The sequence below is a fragment of the Juglans regia genome, chromosome 10 (assembly GCF_001411555.2).
Source record: "Juglans regia cultivar Chandler chromosome 10, Walnut 2.0, whole genome shotgun sequence".
Classification (NCBI taxonomy): Eukaryota; Viridiplantae; Streptophyta; class Magnoliopsida; order Fagales; family Juglandaceae; genus Juglans; species Juglans regia.
In genome coordinates this window covers 4,431,798-4,451,720 of record NC_049910.1, presented here as the reverse complement: position 1 = coordinate 4,451,720, position 19,923 = coordinate 4,431,798, and the positions used below count along the sequence as shown (strand labels likewise).

Here is a 19,923-nt window from a genome sequence, read left to right as displayed (position 1 = left end):
ACCGAATCATATATCATCATGCCTTCAAACTCTTGACATATACGACTTTTCTTTAATCACATGTTTTAAATACAAATATTAATATAATATTTATACGAAAAATAATAAAATGCGTATGAAAATCTCTTTCCATCCATACGAAGAGATTGTTAAATTTTATTGATTCATCCAACTGTAGGATTATTATTTAGTGTATATAAAATTTAAATAATTAGTGAATTTCAAATTTTAAAAAAAATATATGTGATGCTAATATTACTAATAAAGTTAATGCCTCATCTCCCACCAACAGCTTCTTCTAATCTCTTATGTCCGGTTTTCAGTTGATAAAATGCTGATATAATAGGTTCAAGTAGGAAAATCACCTCTAATTATCGTGTCTAGACCTTATTTTTTTATTGCCTAAATCATTTCAAGAGAGAGAAATGATTTTTATAGTTATAGAATATCTAAACGTGTATTTTTTTAAAAAATAATAAATTTAAAATTTATATAAAATAAATAAATTTTTTAATAATAAATTCTATTTTTTTTTTTAAATAATTATGCATCACTTACATTAACATAACCTGTTACTTTACCATACTCGTACGTAGACTTCAGACGATAACAACTAAGAACGTATCAAACGGTTCGAATTTTGCACGTTGTAACAGACAGCAGACACTGGGTGGGAATAAAGAGCGCTTGGTACATTTCATTTCAGTTCCTTACATCCTCTCCTGCCTTCGCCGGCCGCTCTACACCCCTTTTCCCCTACTCTCTCTCTATCCATACATGCATTTTCAGATTCTCTAATTACAAACTTTCGGAAAACCTGATTCTTTACTCAATGCAAAGCTCATAGATCTCACTTCAGCCCAATTCGGTGCAACTCTCGGTTGTTTTGTTTTCCCCAAAGAAATGCGGAGCTCTTCCGGCTCGGTGGCCCAACCGGAGGCCATACTGGAGTGGCTCCAAAAGGAGATGGGTTACCGACCCTTGGGTCCGTACAGCGCCTCGAGCGGCAAGTCACAGTTGCCCTCAATAGACTCGCTTCGCAGGATTTGCCGCGGATCCCGGTCTGGAATTTCTTCATAGCCCGCGTAAAGTCGGCGAAGACGGCGGAGAACATTAGGAGGAACATTACGGTTCATGGCGGCAGCGGCAGCGGCAGCGGCAGCGGCAGCGGCAGCGGCAGTGGCAAAGAGGAGGTTAGGGGTAGAGGGAGGAGGAAGGATAAGGTGCCCGTGGAAGAGGGATTGGATGTGGCGGATACAAGGGAGGCAGCGTTGCAAGACAGGGAATCGGCGGCCAAGGAGGTGGAGAGGTTGAGGCAAATCGTGAGGAGACAGAGGAAGGACTTGAGGGCCAAGATGCTTGAGGTTTCGAGGGAGGAGGCCGAGCGCAAGAGGATGCTTGATGAGCGTGCCAATTACAGGTTCAGTCACTCGTAAAACCGATGACAATGTTTAACTCTCTATCTGTTTGTTGACTTTCTGCGATTTTCACTGTATTAGTTCTAGACAAAATTGTGGAAATAAATGTGAATACGATATTAGGATCTGGTGTTTTAATGTGGATATAGCTGAAGAAATTGTACCTGAATTGTATTTGTCCTTTTTATTTAAGGGTCATGCACATTGCAAAGTTTATGTTAGTGCCCATATTTTTCATGTTTTAAAGACCAAAACTTCGTTGCTAGAAAGTACAGAGTTTATCGAATAGATGAGCAGCATAAGGATGAATACCCTACATGGCATTGCATAGGTCTTTTCTCGAGAAGTGCATTAATGATATAACAGGATGATTTTTTGTCATTGTATATTTTTACCAAGATAATTTTTAAAATCAAATGGTGTTATCGAAGTACACGTGGAGTATACATTAGAAACAGCTAATTATAAAGAGTAAGAAGATTAAAAAAATCAGAAAACAACAACTGGAAGGAACTAAAGAAAGCTGCCATTCAATGGTATAGAGTTCTAAAGAGGAAAAAGAGCCTTATTTCTTGTCATTGTCTTTTCATAATTTGTTAATTAACCTCAACTTTAACAAAGCTTTATACTGAAACTATCTGGGATCGGCATCATTTCCTTTTTACACCTACTCTACAAGCAATTGATCTTCTTCTTGGTAACTTTATTAAAAAACTCCTTATCAAGATATCAATTCTAGTGGCCCTTTTTAGACTAGCCATCATCTTTGTATTTATTTATAATTTTACATGTATTTATTGAGTCTTGATTCTAGACGCTTAGAAATGACCAAGTTTGATGGCTACATTCTCAAGAATAAATCTTTTTGGATATATACATTTAATTGATGTGGATTGCATTGATCTATGAAACTCTTGGCTTTTACATCGTGTACGGATTTTGCATGAGGGTTGATATTATGACAAGACTGCTAGAGCATATATTGGTTTACACATAATGCAGGCACAAGGAAGTGATGTTGAAGGCTTATGAGCAACAGTGTGACGAAGGCACAAACATATTTGCAGAATATCACAAACGTCTTCATTACCATGTCAGTCAAGCAAGGAATGCTCAGAGGTTGAGTGATGACTCTTCAGATGAAGCAAGTAACAGCTTTTGTGTGAACAGCAAAAAGGAAGCTGTTTATTCAACTGTTAAGGGAAACAAGTCTGCAGATGACGTGATTCTTATTGAGACTAATTGTGAAAGAAATATCCGAAAGGCATGTGAATCTCTTGCAGCGCATATGATTGAAAAAGTACGCAATTCTTTTCCTGCTTACGAAGGAAGCGGTATTCATTTGAATCCTCAATTGGAAGCAGCCAAGCTAGGCTTTGATTTTGATGGTGAAATACCTGATGAGGTTAGAACTGTTATAGAAAATTACTTGAAGAGTCCTCCTCAAATGCTTCAAACAGTTACTGCATACACTCTACAGTTGAAAACTCTGATTTCTAGAGAAATTGAGAAAATTGATGTTAGAGCTGATGCAGAAACTTTAAGGTATTATTATGCATTCCTGTTTTGTATTTGTACTTTCACGACTTAACCAGCTCTTTGTTCTACTTTGTCAATGTTCGACTATAGTTGTTCAGTCAGGGGTATATAACTAAACAGACAAATGTATGTGACGAGATTGTTACTTGCAATATTTTTCTACCATCGATTTTAACCATTTCCGTTAGAAAATAATTCGCTCAGGGTCTTTTTGAATGGTCATTTATGGTGCTTGTGATATAGATATATTAGTTGGCTTATCATTAGGAAACCTTGTTTGAGAAAAGAACTTACGTGTTTCAGTTTTAAATAGATGACCGGGCCTAGTTGGTTCAATACCGTCATTTCTTTGTTTTACTATAAGCCACCACCGGCAATGCTTGGAGCCGGTTTTGAGAGCTAGAATGCACTATTAGATGATGTTTGTTCCGTGTACTTGGGCTATGGCTATTATTATATCCGTAGTTGATGTTTTAGAAGTTATTACTTTGGCAACAATGTTACTGATCAAAAAACAAACTTTGGCAACAATGTCAACTCAAGGCTCTTTGAAGTATGTTCATTGGTTGAAGGTCCTTTACTGGATGTATTATTTTCTTTGGCCAATAATTATCTTTGTGGGTCTTAATCCAATTTTTAACACCCTAGGAATTGTATCTTCCATTCATTACTCTTTTGTGAGACACAGGGTCTATTTTTGTCAACATGCCTCTTTTTTTCTTTTTTTTTTTTGGTCGGTAAACAAGATTTCATTGATCAAAAGAATAGGTTAAAGTCCAAGCATACGGGAATATACAAGAGCAACGCCTAAGTGTGCTTAGTTTAGGGATACAAGGAAGTCAACCTGCCTGTTATAAAATTATTCTAATGGTTTTATTGCTTTTATTTTTTGATAAAGGATTTTATTTTTTCCTATAGTTTTCATTAGTTGCAATGAGTTTAGATTACTACTGAAGAAGGGGTTAAAAACAAAAATGGCATTTATGAGCCTGGTTGAAAAGTTATCCCAACTATACAAATTCAAGCTTGATTTTAGTCTATCATGTCTTTTTGTCATTCTTGGCTCTTAAATTGTCAAGTTTAAGAGCCAAACACATATAGTGACGTGTGTGAGAGAGATGAGAGAGAAAAAGTTGCCATCATGGGGATATGTTTAAAGTGGCATGTTTATTCATTTGCGATATTTAATTTTTCTGGCATGAATTGTTACTTTATTTGACTTGTTTCACCTTTGTTTCCTTTCGTCCAATAGTGATGCTTCCTTGTTTTCCCTGACTCTTCAGATTAAATAGATGTTTCACTGGTATTATGATTTTCAAAAATCTTGTGGTGGAATTCATGGTCTTTTTTGTCAATGTGTAATCACCATTTAATGGGCCAATACTTTTTTATTGCTTAATAGGTACAAATATGAGAACAATACAGTTATGGATGCATCTTCTACTGATGTGAACTCAACATTACACTATCAGCTTTATGGTAATGGAACTATTGGAGGAGATGTACATTCTAGAGGAACTCAAAATCAACTTCTTGAAAGACAGGTTTCTTTTTTAGTTTTCATCTTTATTTTATTTTATTTTTTTCTGCATAATTAACATATTAGATCTTTCTTATCTGGTGGATCTGTAAACTACTTTGTTTTCCTCTCTTCGGACTTTGACTTTTTATATTTATTTTTCAACAGGTCACCTAATAATGTAAGTAGTCATGTTCCTTTATTTAATCTGATCAAGTTTAATTATCTACCCCTTATTTTCTAATATTCGTTTTAACTCCCACGTACCTGGGCTATGCCTAGTTCTCATCAATAAAATCCTTATTTACCGGTAAAAAAAAATATTCGTTTGAATTTATTTTTTGATTGGCACCGGGTGTCCAAGAACAGCGTCCCGACTAATCACTGTGGTGCACAGGCCCTCGGCAATATTCGTTTGAATTTATTTCCAATGGTAAACATTTTTTTAATTTTTTTAATCTATCGAGTGTAAGTTCCCTTTTTTTCCTCCATGCCAAATGGGCTTTTAGAGCCAGACTAGCACCTTTTCCTAAAGACAGTTTTGATTCAACTATGCACGCTCTAACTTTTTGTTCTTTTCGTTTTCTGATTTCTGATTTCTGTTCAGTTAATGTTGCTGGGAAGTTTAACTCATTCTGGTTTTTTTGTTGTTCATAGAAGGCTCATGTTCAACAATTTTTGGCTACTGAAGATGCACTGAATAAAGCCACTGAAGCTAGGGACTCAATTCAAAAACTTGTAAAACATTTGCATGGAAGTAGTGACGTAGCTTCTTCACATTCATTTAGTGTTGGAGGTGCATCACAGAATATGGGTAGTCTTAGGCAATTCGAGGTAAGCCTGTAGATCTTATGGGTTTCAGTTTCCATTTAACAATAATATGGATGGATCATTGCCATGGTTAGAGGTTATTTACTCGTCTTTGTTCTTCCTTATTTTCTTGTTTAGAATAATGTATTTTACTCAACTCAACTCAACTCAGTTCAACAAAGCCTTTAGTCCCAATTAGCTTCAGGTCAGCTCTGTGAGTCCTCATCAAGTGATTGGAGTTGGCCACATTTATTCTATGCTACATTCTATCCTATCTAAAAGATGCTCTCTTTTGCCTTCTAATTCAACATATCCTTCTTCACGATTTGTCAACTTGAGTTATATCACTCTGAATCAGTCCTTTCTCAATAATTGATAAAATATTATCTGAGTTTTATGCTATGTTTCTCTCTCTAATCGGGGAAGTTTTTTATCATTGGGCCATTCTATTATCTGTGGGTTGGTACAGTTTGAGGTTTGGTCAAAGGAACGAGAAGTTGCTGGGTTGAGGGCAAGTTTCAATACACTAATGGCTGAAGTACAGCGCTTGAATAAATTACGTGCAGAAAGGAAAGAAGCGGAAGATTCTTTGAAAAAGAAATGGAAGAAGATAGAAGAATTTGATGCTCGTAGATCTGAACTCGAAACGATATATACTGCTCTTCTAAAGGCTAACATGGTAAGATATATCATTGTCAAATTTCTGGTAAAACCAGTCCTTTTTTGAGGCACTTTTAGTTTTAGGGAATATTTTTGTTGTCTTATAAAAGTTGGAGGATTTACTTTACTTTTGAATAGCATTTAAGAATTTGTTTTCCTTTTAAATGAGGCAATCAGAGAAAATATACGCTGTCAATGGAACTGCCATTTTAAGTACAATTTTATGATTAAATGGCATACCACACTTCCACTTTCCATAATTGGTGTAATGGCCAATGGCACATCTTTGGTGATGGATCTATTGCTAAATTATAGTTTTATGCCTCGTTTGGTTACTCAATTCAGATGAGATGAGATGAAGTTCAGATGAGATGAGATATTTTGTTGAAAGCTGAATAAAATATTATTATAATATTATTTTTATTTTGAGATTTGAAAAAGTTGAATTGTTTATTATATTTTGTGTGAGAGTTTGAGAAAGTTGTAATGATTATATGAGATGATGAGATGAAATAGTTTGGTTTTGTGTAACCAAGCCAGCCCTTAATTGATGCTAGAAGAAGGCAGGAAGGGATAAAAGAAAGTGCAGTCTGTTTGAGAAATTATATCCAACATGTTTAGTATCTTAGGCAATATATTCATGTAGTGAAAGTAGTATATGGATTTAATTTGGCATTTATGGCTGTTGTTTCTATAAGTTAAGTGACAAAGTGAATAATTTTTTTCTTCATAAGATTCTTCAGGTGATTTCATTAATCTTGTAGGATGCTGCTGCATTCTGGAATCATCAACCACTAGCTGCAAGGGAGTATGCATCAAGCACTATAATTCCAGCATGCACAGTCGTGATTGACATTTCAAATAGTGCAAAAGATCTTATTGATAAAGAAGTTTCTGCTTTCTATCAAAGTCCAGATAATAGTATCTACATGCTTCCATCGACCCCACAGGTCTGTCAGCTCTGGTAGAAAATGTTATCATGTGATTTATTAAAGTATTATAATGAGTCGGTTGGCAGTCTTAGATTTTGCTAATTACTAGTTTATTTTTTTCATTGTTCCTTTCACAATAGTTGAATTAGCTGATATGATTTTTTTGGGGGGCGAGAATTGACTGTTGGAATCTATTTTTGATGACCAACTGTTGGAATCTGATGGAAGTAAAGGGAGCTAGATTTTCTTGAAAAATAGATTGCTTGTCACATGAGCTTAAGGATCAATAATATTTGTTTATTATTTTACTTTTTGTGAATTCATTTAAATATGCAATAGTATAATTATAACTAGTGTTTTGTGCATAAAGGAATGTGCATTAAGAGGTGCTTCATGTTAAGACAGGTGCATCTGTATGGTGCTATCTATGTTTCTGATTGCCGTCTTAGCACTAGTGATTGCAAATGCTGCTTGACATAAACATTATTAATCAAAATGCACCTCATCCCATGTTGAAAATGATGAAAACTAGCAATCCCAAAAGCTTTAAGCTGTTGGGAAGTGAACCAATTTGTCTTTCAAGCTTTATGACATTGACACTAAGGGCTCGTTTGGACAATTAGAATATCTCAGAATATCTATAAATAGTAGTGAAATTGTTTGTGAACAGTAGTGAAACGGTTTGAGTTAAAATGTTTTATTGGGTTTTGGCAAAGGAGAGAGAAAAAGTTGAATAAATATATTATAAAGTTAAAAAATTGTTCGAACATATTTTTTTGTTTGAAAATTTTTTTTTGACAAGTAAGAGATCAATATTATATATATGAATGAAATAGGCATAGCCCATGTACACAAGAAGTATACAGAAGAACATCTAAATACATTCTACGTGCGATAAATTAAAAACAAAAAATCATGAACATTGCCCCCTTGCAATACAATGGCGGAAAGCCAAGACAATAATGTGTGGAACAAAAAATTCTTCAACTCAGCCAGTGTGTGTTCCTTATCTTCAAAGCAGCGGGCATTCCTTTTCGTCCAAATACACCACATGATGCACAACGGAATCATCTTCCACACCATTGCCACTTGATGACAGCCTTGCATCTTCCTCCAACAACCCAACAGATCCACCACTCTCATAGGCATAACCCAAGCAACACCAACCCTTTGAAAGATCTCATCCCACAACACCCTCGCTACCTCACAATGTAGTAAGAGATAGTCCACCGATTCTCCATTCTTTCTACACATGTAGCACCAATCCATGACTGCACATCCTCTCTTTCTCAAATTATCCGTGGTCAAGATTTTCCCAAGGACGGCACTCCAAAAAAAAAAGGCTACTTTAGAAAGCACACGAGACCTCCAAATATTCTTCCAGGGAAACGGAGTATTATCTTGAGTTGTCAAGATGTTATAATACGCCTTCACTGTGCATAACTTGTGATTGTTAGACCTCCACTTCAATCTATCACGCTGTGCTATAAGGGTCCCTGTAGAATATAGTGAACTGAAAAGTTCTACAACAATAGATAATTCTCAGTCATGCAACAATAGCACCACCATATCCATTGTGCCCCTTCGGCTTGCCTGCCTGAGAAGACCACAGAACACAGGCTCCTCTATTTCTCCCACTCCAATCAGAGGAGGAAAGAGTAAGCTCCTTAATAGTGTCTCCAAATTTCCCCCACCCCTCACCCTTCCTCCCTTCCGGTACCACTAACATACCCCTCCTCTTATCATTCCCAAACTCCGAAAGGGAGAAGAAACTGCCATTGTGGTTGCATCCCCTCTGCACCATTAACACTGAGTTTCATTTTCTTCGTGTTCTTAAAAAGTCAGGAGAAACCAAAGACGTAGCACATTCCTTCACTGTAAAGCCCAACCACCCCAAAGCTTCATGATCCAAGGAGACATATTTCACCACATGACGGCTACTCTCAGTGATACTCTACCATCTATCATTCTCCTTCCTAAACGAAAATAACTTCTGTTCAATGAAAACATCTCTTGCACGTTCCCATCGAAACCAACAAAAAACACCAACTCGATAATCACCAAACTGGACTACCAATCTGAACTTAACACCCCACTGGACTACATGCTAAAACACCACAAGGAACTACCACCATTGACGGCCCAAACTCTAGAAGAAGAAGAAAAAAAAAACCAAGAAAAGCCAAAAGTGTACGGAGATAACTACCAATCTGGAACCAACATAGATGAATAACTCAGAATTTGAGATAAATACCAGTTTCTATGAGAGATTCTTTGGCCTTCCCTCGGTGGAATGTGCAAGAAACAACCACAAATGAACCGTTTGAAATTTGAAAATTTTGTATTGTTTTTTGTGTTTTGTTTGGAAGTTTGGGAAAGTTGTAATGATTAGATGATAAAGTTGAGAATTTGAAATTGGAAAGTCTTTTATGTTTGAGTGATGTTTGGGAAAGAAATATTTGAGAATACCTTGGTACACAATCAAGCCTTCCCTTCCCTTCCCTTTCACATAATGTCATGAAACAGTACTATGACTTGTACCCAACTTAAACAAAATGCACCTCATCCCATGTTGGAAATGATGAAAACTAGCAATCCCAAACGCTCTAGGCCTGGTTTGCTTTCAAGATTAAAACCCAAGACTTTGAAAACCTCACATCTCATCATTACAACTTTCCCTAATTCCCACACAAAATAAAATAAACAATTCAACCTTTTGAAATCCCAAAATAAAAATAATATTAAAAAATATATTCTAACAATATTTTATTTAACTTTTTAACTTTAATCTCAACTCATCTCATCTCTAAAAACAAACGAGGCCTTAAGTTGTTAGGAAGTGGAACCAATTTGTCTTTCAAGCTTTATGACATGAACACTAACCCCCCCCCCTCACATTATGTCATGAAACAGTACCATAACTTGCGTCCAACTTATGTTTCTAACTAGTAGGCAAAGAGGCCGAACTAGTTAGTAATGCTATAACCAAATACACATCTTGATGTTTTCTGGGACTCATCTCTAACAATAATTTATTATCAGAACTCCTTTACCTGCTAAATACTAAATTACAAGGGTTCTAGTTTTGAGCCTCACTTTGAATTGGTGACACCCGCTGAAATTGGAAAGACACAAAGACACTTAGCATGACCCCTGTGTAACGATGACTTGACAGATCCAGGATTGATATTTTCATGGATGATTGATGAGATATGTCCGAGGAACTGATGTTTTGAACTTTTTCTGAACAAATGTCTGCAATGCAGTAATTGCCTGTTTCTTTTGTAGTCTTCTTGAAAATTGAAACCCTTTATTCAATGGGTCTCACAAATAAAGTCTTGCATGGTTCAATTCTGTATAAACAGTCAATTATTTGATCCGTGGAGACTCAAGTTGGATGTTGATAATGATGTTGCCGCCTAATGTAAATGGATTTCCTGATAACTAATCAGACAGATCTGGGCACTAAGATATCCCTTATGGCATCATTGTCTGAAATAGCCCAGCCTCCTAGTGTGCTTGTCATGTTTGCAACTGCTTTTTTTCTTGGGTTTAAATCTCTTTCTACTTTAGAGGTCATGAAAAGATTTCTCCGCAACAGCTTGCATCGATAACCTGTAGGACTTATTTTCCAGTAATTTTGCATCAGGCACTCTTGGAATCCATGGGTGCCAATGGATCCACTGGACCTGAAGCCGTCGCTGCTGCCGAAAAGAATGCTGCTATTCTGACTGCAAAAGCTGGTGCCAGGGATCTATCTGCAATTCCATCAATATGCCGGATTTCTGCTGCGCTTCAATATCATTCTGGTGAGTTTTTTACCATCGACATAGAATGCCAACACCATGGAGTACATAAAAGGACCAATTGCCTCCTTGGGTGTATTGGTTCTTTGATTATTTATTTCTACTGAAAATGGAGAAAATCAAAAAAGAAAAGAAAAATACTTCCTTTCAATCATTAGAGAGTGGCATGGTAAATGAGTTCCTGATCATTTAAAGTTTTACACGCTATTTAAATAAATTATTTTAGGGCAGATAAAATCAATTTCAGTCACTTCATCTTACGTATAACCCAAACCTACTAGCACTGAAAAACCAATCTTAATGGAAGTCAAACCCCACTTAGGTTTTCATTGAAATAATGGGTGTGCGACCTGCTATGTTTGTGTTTTTCAACTTTTATTCTTTAGATTAGTTGTGTGGCATACTAACAAAGAAAAAAGAAAGAGATTATTCGTATGGTGTGGAATGCCCACGTGATACGTGTATTTTCAGTCCCTGCCTAATTCTTGTTTTATCATCAAGTAATAACTTGTGCTCTATAATTAGGCTTGGAGGGTTCAGATGCTAGTTTAGCATCAGTATTGGAGTCCCTTGAGTTCTGTTTGAAACTTCGTGGTTCTGAGGCTAGTGTGTTGGAAGACTTGGCAAAGGCAATAAATTTAGTTCATATACGGCAAGAACTTATTCAAAGCGGTCATGCATTGCTGAACCATGCTTACCGTGCTCAACAAGAATATGAAAGGTGAACCTGAAATGTCTTCTGGCTGATTAATGCTATTATTAATATTTTTTTTTTTCCTGTCAGTTTCTCCCTCATGGAAGTTCGTCTTCTCAATGATATTGCATATCAACACCTAGGAGTTGGCTCAAGTGGTCAAGGCCTTTCTCTTTGTGATATGCTCCCTCTAGGTCTAAGGTTCGAATCCTCTTCGGTGCAAACAATTCCTAGGGGCCATCGGACTGAGAGATTTTCCCCTTGAATTACCCGAGGCCCACTTGTGGGAAACTCCCTGCCAAGGGCCTGTGTACCTCTGGGATTAGTCGAGATGCTGTTCTTGGACACCTAGTGCCAATCAAAAATGATATTGCATATTGTTTGAACCACCAATGACCAAGCAACATCTTTTACTGATCTGCTGTGTTTCATTTGTGTTGGTTGTTTCAACCTTTTGCTGAACGTGCATATTTTAGGAGATGTGTTTAAGGTCTTTTTAGTCTACATTCTTTGCCTTTTCTTCATCTTTCATGTACCAGGCGTATAATAGCTCTTGTGCCATTTTGGAAATCGATCTGCATGATTGAGCTATACCACTCAGGAAGGATCACATGTGCACTGTAGTACCTGTGACTTGACTTCTCTCTCTCCCTCCCTTCCTTTCACCACTCCCGAATGTAAATAAACATGTTGGTTGAGTTTCTTATTTATATAGTTTTTCTAAGTTTTGTGAATGATTTGTTTAAGAACTATCGACTACATTACGCAGGACAACAAGTTATTGTTTGAATTTGGCTGCTGAACGAGAAAAAACTGTCACAGAGAAATGGTTGCCTGAGCTTAAGACTGCAGTTTTGAATGCTCAAAAGTCCTTGGAAGATTGTAAATACACTAGGGGATTGGTAAGCAAATCGCTTTTCATCATGACTAAAGTAAATCAACTCTAGCAAACACTTTCTATATGCCCCCCCACCCCACAAAAAAAAAAAAAAAGATAATGTTAGCTTTGGTACTTTGGTATAGGGGGGGGTTGGGTTGGGTGGCGTAATAGATACTATTGTTGATAAATTCTCGAATGACATATTGGTTGTAGACAAAAGGATATCGAGTTATGAACTACTCAAAGCACATATGTGCGTAATAGATAACACATATGTGCTCCATCCTAGGTTATTTTTAAAATTGTGTTTTTGTTCTTTCTTTCCAAGGCACAATTAGTTGTTGCATTTTGATACAGTAATAGTCGTCTGGGGTCACTTGTTTAAGTTTTTTGTGATATTCAAATCTCTAGGCATGCTGTTTTAAGAGTATCTGATTGCTTTTCCTTGGAGTTTGTTTGAACTCAGAACATTATTTTTTATTTGCATCTGATCCATGCACCAATCCTGTTTTCTGTAGATTTTTGGATGACAGGTCATAGATAGATCTTAATGAGAATGGCTGTTTTTCAAATTCTTAAGGCAAGGAAAAAAATGATTAATTCCAAGTACGGCAATCTCAAATTCAAATAGTTAGCATTCCTGTTCATCCTGGTAAATTACTGAGAATACTGTTTTGGAGCCTTCTTTCTCTTGAGGCCTCATATACAACTATATCTTCCTTAAGCACTTCAAATGATACATGCCAGCTCAACATTCCTGAGTCTGGGTTTCAGGTAACCACTAACTATCCAAGTCCCCACATGTTTTCTGAAGCTTGATACCTATATCTTTGCCAGAAAATAGCTTAGTTTGTAATTTTTTACAAGTGAATTGCTAGACTGGTAGTCTAGGTCAATGCTTCATTGGCCAAAATGGCATCTCCACACTAGATACGCAATTGGTTGAGGGAAATATCACAGGATCAGTCTCGTATGTGTGCATGAGTAACTGTTAAGAAAGAAAAGAAAATTATGCCAAAGGCCTGTGGCCTAATTGGCATAACCCACAACCTCCAAAATGGAGATCTGAAGTTCGAAAACCCCCTCCCCCACCTCAAAAAAAAAAAAAAAAGGAAAAGAAAATTATTATTTTTATGTTCCAGATGTTAGTATGTTGTACTGGAGCTATCATCACGGTGCCAACATTTAGGGTGGTCATATGAATCCTTGATTTTTTTTTTTTCTGGGTTATTTTATTTTATTTTCCTTAATATTAGTTTTTTTTAATTTTTTGTATTATGACATGACACTGCAGCTTGATGAGTGGTGGGAGCAGCCAGCGTCAACCGTTGTTGACTGGGTCACGGTGGATGGCCAAAATGTTGCTGCTTGGCATAATCATGTTAAGCAGCAGCTTCTTGCCTTTTATGATAAGGAGCTCTTGTGAGTGGATTTTTGAGGCTAGGATGTAACAAATCATTATGCCAAATCACCGTGGCCACATGGAAGCAGTGTGCATGCAGCACCGGATAGTACTGCCAGTGATGCATGCGAAGGGATCTGTCTGAGAACATCTTTTCAAGTGTGGTTTGACATACAGCCAGGCCAATCTAATTTTGTACATGATGGCCCTCCTCCTCGGGGAGATCATTTTTTTGTATTTCAAGCTATTCATAGTGTTGGGTTTCGGGTGGTTTATTATCCCTTTTCGGGGGCTTGATTAGTGCCACGTAATCTTAGCGATATGTGTTTGTACTTGATTGTTTGACATGGCTATAGTTGAAGTGGAATGCATAACGATCCCCCTCATTAACAGCACTACTTCTTTATACTGTGGTTTCTGCTTGATTTATCTTTAATTGGGAGCAGTTTGCTGCACAGTGGCACTGACCGTAAAATTAGTACATGAATTTTTAGGTTTTTTCAATTTGAGATCTCAGTTTTTAATTTTTGTCAAATTAATACTTGAATTTCAACCAAAAAAAAAACTTTCAAATAGGTATACTCTAACAAATTTTTCATTAAAAAATGAACGGTAGGTCACGTGTCAGTCTTTGATTAGCTAACACGTGGCATTAATATACGCATCAGCCAATCATAGATTGATACATGGTATAAGGGTGCCACGTGTGGTGTGGTGTCAATCACGACATTAACTTTTTAATAGTAAAATTAATAAAATTTTAGGTATTAATTTTGCAATTAACCCAAAATTTAATATAGTTATGACTGATCAAATTCCTCTAATGTTTTCAGGGACGTCCTATATATTCATTAAAGTGATTTTCCCCAATAAACATTCATTGTTTTAAAATTCAAATATTTATCATTTAATTTCTTGTCTTATCATATTTAGCAATGTTAATTCGGGGAAATCTCTAGAGAAGAATTGAAATTAATGATCGAGGTAACAAAATCCACATGGCATATTACCATGCACAACTGATAAGAGGAGTTTGAAACAGGGCTTTGCAAACTCTGGACATGCATTTAGCATTATTACATATAATGTATGAATAATTCTACTTACCATCAACAGTTTCCATAAGAAGGGTACTGTCCCACCAACATTTCCACAAATTTATTATATAATTGGTCATCGATTCAAGGACTCGTGAAATTTATGGCTACTTTACATGTCTCGTGAACCAACAGCGACCCAACTATACCATCTTTACCTTTCACTGCGTTTAGTTTGTGGTTGACTGGTTTTTGCATGAAAGACATAACTAAAGAGGCAGCTTGGTGGACTGTGACAGTTTATAAGAATTGTACGTTCTGACCCTAAATCTATAATACCTCAAGAAGGCAGCTAGCAAACTAGAATATGATCAAACAGACAATACTATTCACAGAGAGTATACTACATTAGCAATAGGCCTTCTGATCAGCAATTCTCATTAAACCCAACTCGATCGTGCGGCGTTGCTCATTTTCTTCCAAGACAATATAATGTCTTGCCTTTTAGTCATACTCTTCCTCCTCGGTATCGCAATTACGACTAATCTTTCCGAGGCTACTAGGCATGAGACGAAGCTGCTTTCATCTGCAGTTGTTGTTGGGACTGTCTACTGTGACACATGCTTCGAACATGATTTCTCTCAGACCAGCCATTTCATTTCAGGTTCGTCTCAATAACTTTATTAAAGAAGTTGGGTGTGTGTGTATCGATCCGCTTAATTCAGAGGGTAGGGAAATTATTTCTGGGTTGTGTATGCAGGTGCATCTGTTGCGGTAGAATGCAAGTATGAGACCTCAAAACCGAGTTTCCGGAAGGAAGTGAGAACAGATGAGCATGGAGAATTCGAAGTTCATTTGCCTTTCTATGTAAGCAAACATGTCAAAAGAATTGAGGGATGTCGAGTTAAGTTGATCAACAGCAGCGAGCCTTACTGTTCTGTGGCCTCAACAGCAACTTCATCTTCACTCCATCTCAAGTCTAGAAAGCAAGGGACTCACATCTTTTCTGCCGGCCTCTTCACCTTCAAGCCATTAAAGCAGCCAATGCTATGTGACCAAAAACCAAGCATTCAAAATCCTAAGCAACTCTTATACAAGAAAATAGTCTCACTTTCTCCAACAAATTATTTAGGATATCCATCACCTTCGAGTCAGGATCCAATAGTCCCGGATCTTCTTCCCACAAATCGTAACTATCTTCCCCCTCTTCCAAGACTGCCCGAGCTTCCACATTTGCCACAACTCCCTCCTCTTCCAAGACTGCCCGAGCTTCCACCATTGCCACAACTTCCCCCTCTTCTAGGACTTCCATTTCCACCGAAACCAGGAAAGACTACAAAATCAAAATCTTCTGAATCCTTAAAGAAAAGTCAGTTACAAGATCAAAAGGAAGCCCAACCGGACCTTTTCTTTCCCCGACTTCTTCCACCAAATCCATTTAAGCCATCTCCACTTATCCCGAAGCCATTCCAGCCATCACCAGTACCATCGATTCCTTTTCCACCAATACCAGGTTTTAGAACTCCATCGCCACCTCCACAATCTCAGCCATTTCCTTTCCCTCCAATTTCTCCAGTCCCAACTTCCCCTCGCATTCCTGACCGCATTCCGCCTGCTTCTTCTTCAAAGCCAGCTTCTCCTTGACTGATCAGAATTTCTCCGTCTACAAACTCAAATAACATCTTTTGCAATGTTGGTAACCTGTTTTATATAAATCATGATATGTTAGAATATTATACGTAGTTGGATATTCGAGGAGTATTTAGTATGCATGTAGATCTTATTTCTTCTTCTAAGCCATGCGTAGTGAGTTGGGAGGGAAGCCAACCGTCCGTTAGTCTTTTTTTTGAAAAGGCTTATAAGATGATACTTGAACGCCAAAAACTTGCACAAATTATTATACAAAGAACTTATATTAACGTCTCCGCTATTGTTTTCTTTTAATTTAGACAAATAACCATCACATGACTATTCCCTCGAAAAGACAATTAATATCTCAACGTTTTGAAAGTCTTGATCATGTAAAGTTCATGTATGGTTGTTAAACCATCGATTGTGTGATTGGAATACAATTAATTATTTAATTACTTACTTGTTTATATTGTAACAATGGATTCTAATTTCTATCCGTATTAGAAAATGAATACCAAACTACTTTGAGGATGGAAAGTATACGCTAAAAAAAAAAAACAGAGAGAGAATAAATAAATTTAATTCGAATTTTCTACGCTTTTATAATTTATTTACAAGTACGTAAATTAGATCAATATTATGAGATTCTGGCGACATCAATAATAAAAAAGATGGAAAATGCTAGATCTTCCGTTAGGGGCTCCCGCTAAGAGTTTCCATTGGGGTCTAACAAGTGTATTTTTATGTGTTTTTTTAAGTTTTTTTTTATATAAATTTTTTTAATAATTTTAAATAATTTTAAAAAATAAAAAAATCATAATATTATTAAAAAGAATATTTTTTTAATCACGAAATAAACTATAAAAATATTTTTTTATGATTTTTTATTTTATTTTGTAATTAAGAAAGTATTTTTTAATATTTTTTTTTACTTTCTGATTAAATAAATGTTTTTTTAATAATATTCTAAATTTATTTTATTTTTTAAAAAATATTAAGAATTTATATAAAAAATAATTTTAAAAAAATACATATAAAACAATATTACACCCCAGCGGGGCTGTAACATTGTCCAAAAAAGATTATTTATTTTGGCATTTAAAGTTTAAACAAATAAAAATGTGTCTCTGTGTATTTTAAGATGGCAGCTGTGAACAGCATGAGATTTCACCATCATCAGAGGAAAAAAGCATGAAAATTATGGGAAGGAAACATGAGAAAGGGCGTCAGGTGAGAGTAAAAGAGGTCTGCAAAATTGGCATTAAATATATAGTACGAGGAAAAAATCTATTATTTTTTTTTCTAATCATTTTCTTATTTTTATATAATATGATATTAAATGATAAATTTATAAATAATATTAAATGATGAGTAATATTACTCTCAGATATCAAGAAACTGGTCCATCTATCATTACTATGATAAAAACTCTTGATACAGGCGTTTTAGTGCACCCCTTGCGTACTAAAATGACCTGGCAAATTAAAACGTTGTGTTTTGATTTGCTACTGAGAGAATCCTTCTCCACTTCTGAACCAACTCCACTTTTGAACCATCTCTACTTCTAAAACATAAGATCATATAAATATTTGGAAAATGATAGACACGGCAGGCAGACACGCTTTCATATTATAAATAGAAAATTTCTTCTTATCAGTTACTATTTATTATCTTATATTTTATATCTATGAAAAAAAAAACTGTCAAATGTGATGTGTTGGATTCGCAAGTCATCTCAGCTCATCTCAACTCATCTCACTACTATTCATTACTATTCAGCAACTTTTACTCACAAATCTCACTACTATTCACAATTCATTTCATTACTATTCACAATCCATCTCAACTCATCTCAGTTCATCTCAAGTCATTTTCGAATCCAAACATCTCATAATCTATCAATATAAACAACTCTCGTAAATGCATGGGTTTTTTCAACTCAAGTTATTATCCTCTAGGAGGAAAGATTATAAAAGGGTAAAATAATGTGCAAGTCATGACCTTTTTCTCCTGTGATGATCTAAACCCACTATAATTGCAGAATGTTGGAACGTGGCTTTTAGTTCATTCGATGGTTCAATAGCAATTTAGTTGTGAATTACAACTAGATTATTTTACATTACAAAACATCTATATAACATAATTTAATTTATAAAATTCAAATTTTAAAATTTATTTTTTTAAATTAGATTATACCACGTAGATAGTGTGCACTGTAAAAGTTAAAATAATATAATTTTAATTATGTGATAAGACATTGAGTAGAAAAAACTCTATTTGAAAGTTGGTATGCAAAACACACGTTTCATTTTATTGATATGACAATACTTAATTTGTTAGATAAATTTAAAATTAAAATTTCTTACAAATCAAATCTTTTTATATCAATAAAATAAAAGGGTGTATTTTACAAACCGACTTCCATGTAGAAGAACTCAAGAATATTATGTTTGGATGTAGATAATTCTCTAGAATTTTTGCCCAACCCTAGAGTCTAAATTAATTAATGTAAGAGATAAACTTATAAAAAGAGTCTAACAATATTAATTGAACATTTAATATTGAATATAAAACACTCAGTTTACATATCTATCTTCTTTCATTGGTCAAAAATGATCTTAAATTTCAAAGAAAACCACCAAGAAAATCTTGACCAATGGTAATAAAACCAAGACAATACTACTGATACCACCGTCAGCTAAAAATAGGGTTTTTAAGTGGCATTAGTCTTCAGAGTTCAGACCCATATGAAAAATATGCTATTTGATGACGCAAAGTGCAGCGACAGCCATGAGGAAAATAATCGATGTGATTTTGTCACCATTGTATGCTCCAAAGTGCTTTCGGTCTGTAAATGTACTAACGATCGTGGAATAAAGCTATATTAATAGTATACGTCAAGATGAGTAACATAGATAAAGCTCATCTCCTCCTTCAAACATAGCCCAAGCACTCATGAATATTCTTAAAGGAAGATGATAATATGACTATTAAATATACTCATCAAATTATGTGTTCACTCAATTTTTTTTTAATAATTAAGAAAGCGATTATTAATAAATTTATATTTTTTTTTATTTCTTTTAATAATTAAAGATATTTATAAAATATTTAAAAAAAAAAAAAACGCATTCGTACTAGTGTGCATATTTGGTGGGCACATTTGACATTTGACATTCACCCTAGTATTGTCCATTCTCGAATATCATTCATTTGAAAGCACTGACAGAAATTATATAAAACTATATGATAAAACAATACCTTAATATATATGATCTAGGTAAATTAATTAAAGAATAAAAACGATTTTTGTATACCCAAATCTTGAAAGGTCAAGGGACGTTGATTTTTCTTTTATTTTATTTTGGGTGCAGAAACAAAGCCAGTACTGACTGAATTGAAAGAAACGTGTACTTTTTGCTCATTAATCCACCTTTTCCGGCCCTGAGTAAAAATTAATACATTGGGTTAAATCCATGATCTCAATCAGTACTGTTGAAATTTTATAAAAAAATAAAAAAATACAAAAAGATGTGGATTTTTTAGGTGAAAAAGTGTACTATAATATATATTAATTTGATGAATAGATATTAA

At 35.3% G+C, this 19,923-nt stretch overlaps 1 protein-coding gene, 1 non-coding gene and 1 pseudogene across 2 annotated transcripts; all 3 read left to right on the top strand.

Annotated features, from left to right (window-relative positions):
* The first annotated feature begins 680 nt into the window (after positions 1 to 680).
* LOC109010533 lies at positions 681 to 14,055 on the top strand (annotated as a pseudogene).
* On the top strand, positions 9,970 to 10,074 carry LOC118349753. The gene has a single exon (XR_004802671.1). It is a non-coding gene; the product is annotated as a U6 spliceosomal RNA (small nuclear RNA).
* Positions 14,056 to 14,808: 753 nt separating the features above from the next.
* LOC109010532 (36.4 kDa proline-rich protein-like) lies at positions 14,809 to 16,622 on the top strand. Its single transcript, XM_018991404.2, has 2 exons — positions 14,809 to 15,361; positions 15,458 to 16,622. The coding sequence occupies exons 1-2, from the start codon at positions 15,190 to 15,192 to the stop codon at positions 16,339 to 16,341; spliced, it is 1,056 nt and encodes a 351-aa protein (XP_018846949.2). The 5' UTR covers positions 14,809 to 15,189; the 3' UTR covers positions 16,342 to 16,622.
* The last annotated feature ends 3,301 nt before the right edge of the window (positions 16,623 to 19,923 follow it).

What these genes read in the sequence shown, in the direction of transcription:
- LOC109010532 (XM_018991404.2), top strand. Translation starts at nt 15,190, where the DNA reads ATGTCTTGCCTTTTAGTCATACTCTTCCTCCTCGGTATCGCAATTACG. An exon ending in GACCAGCCATTTCATTTCAG is followed by an intron (nt 15,362 to 15,457) that starts GTTCGTCTCAAT and finishes TTGTGTATGCAG; the next exon opens with GTGCATCTGTTGCGGTAGAA.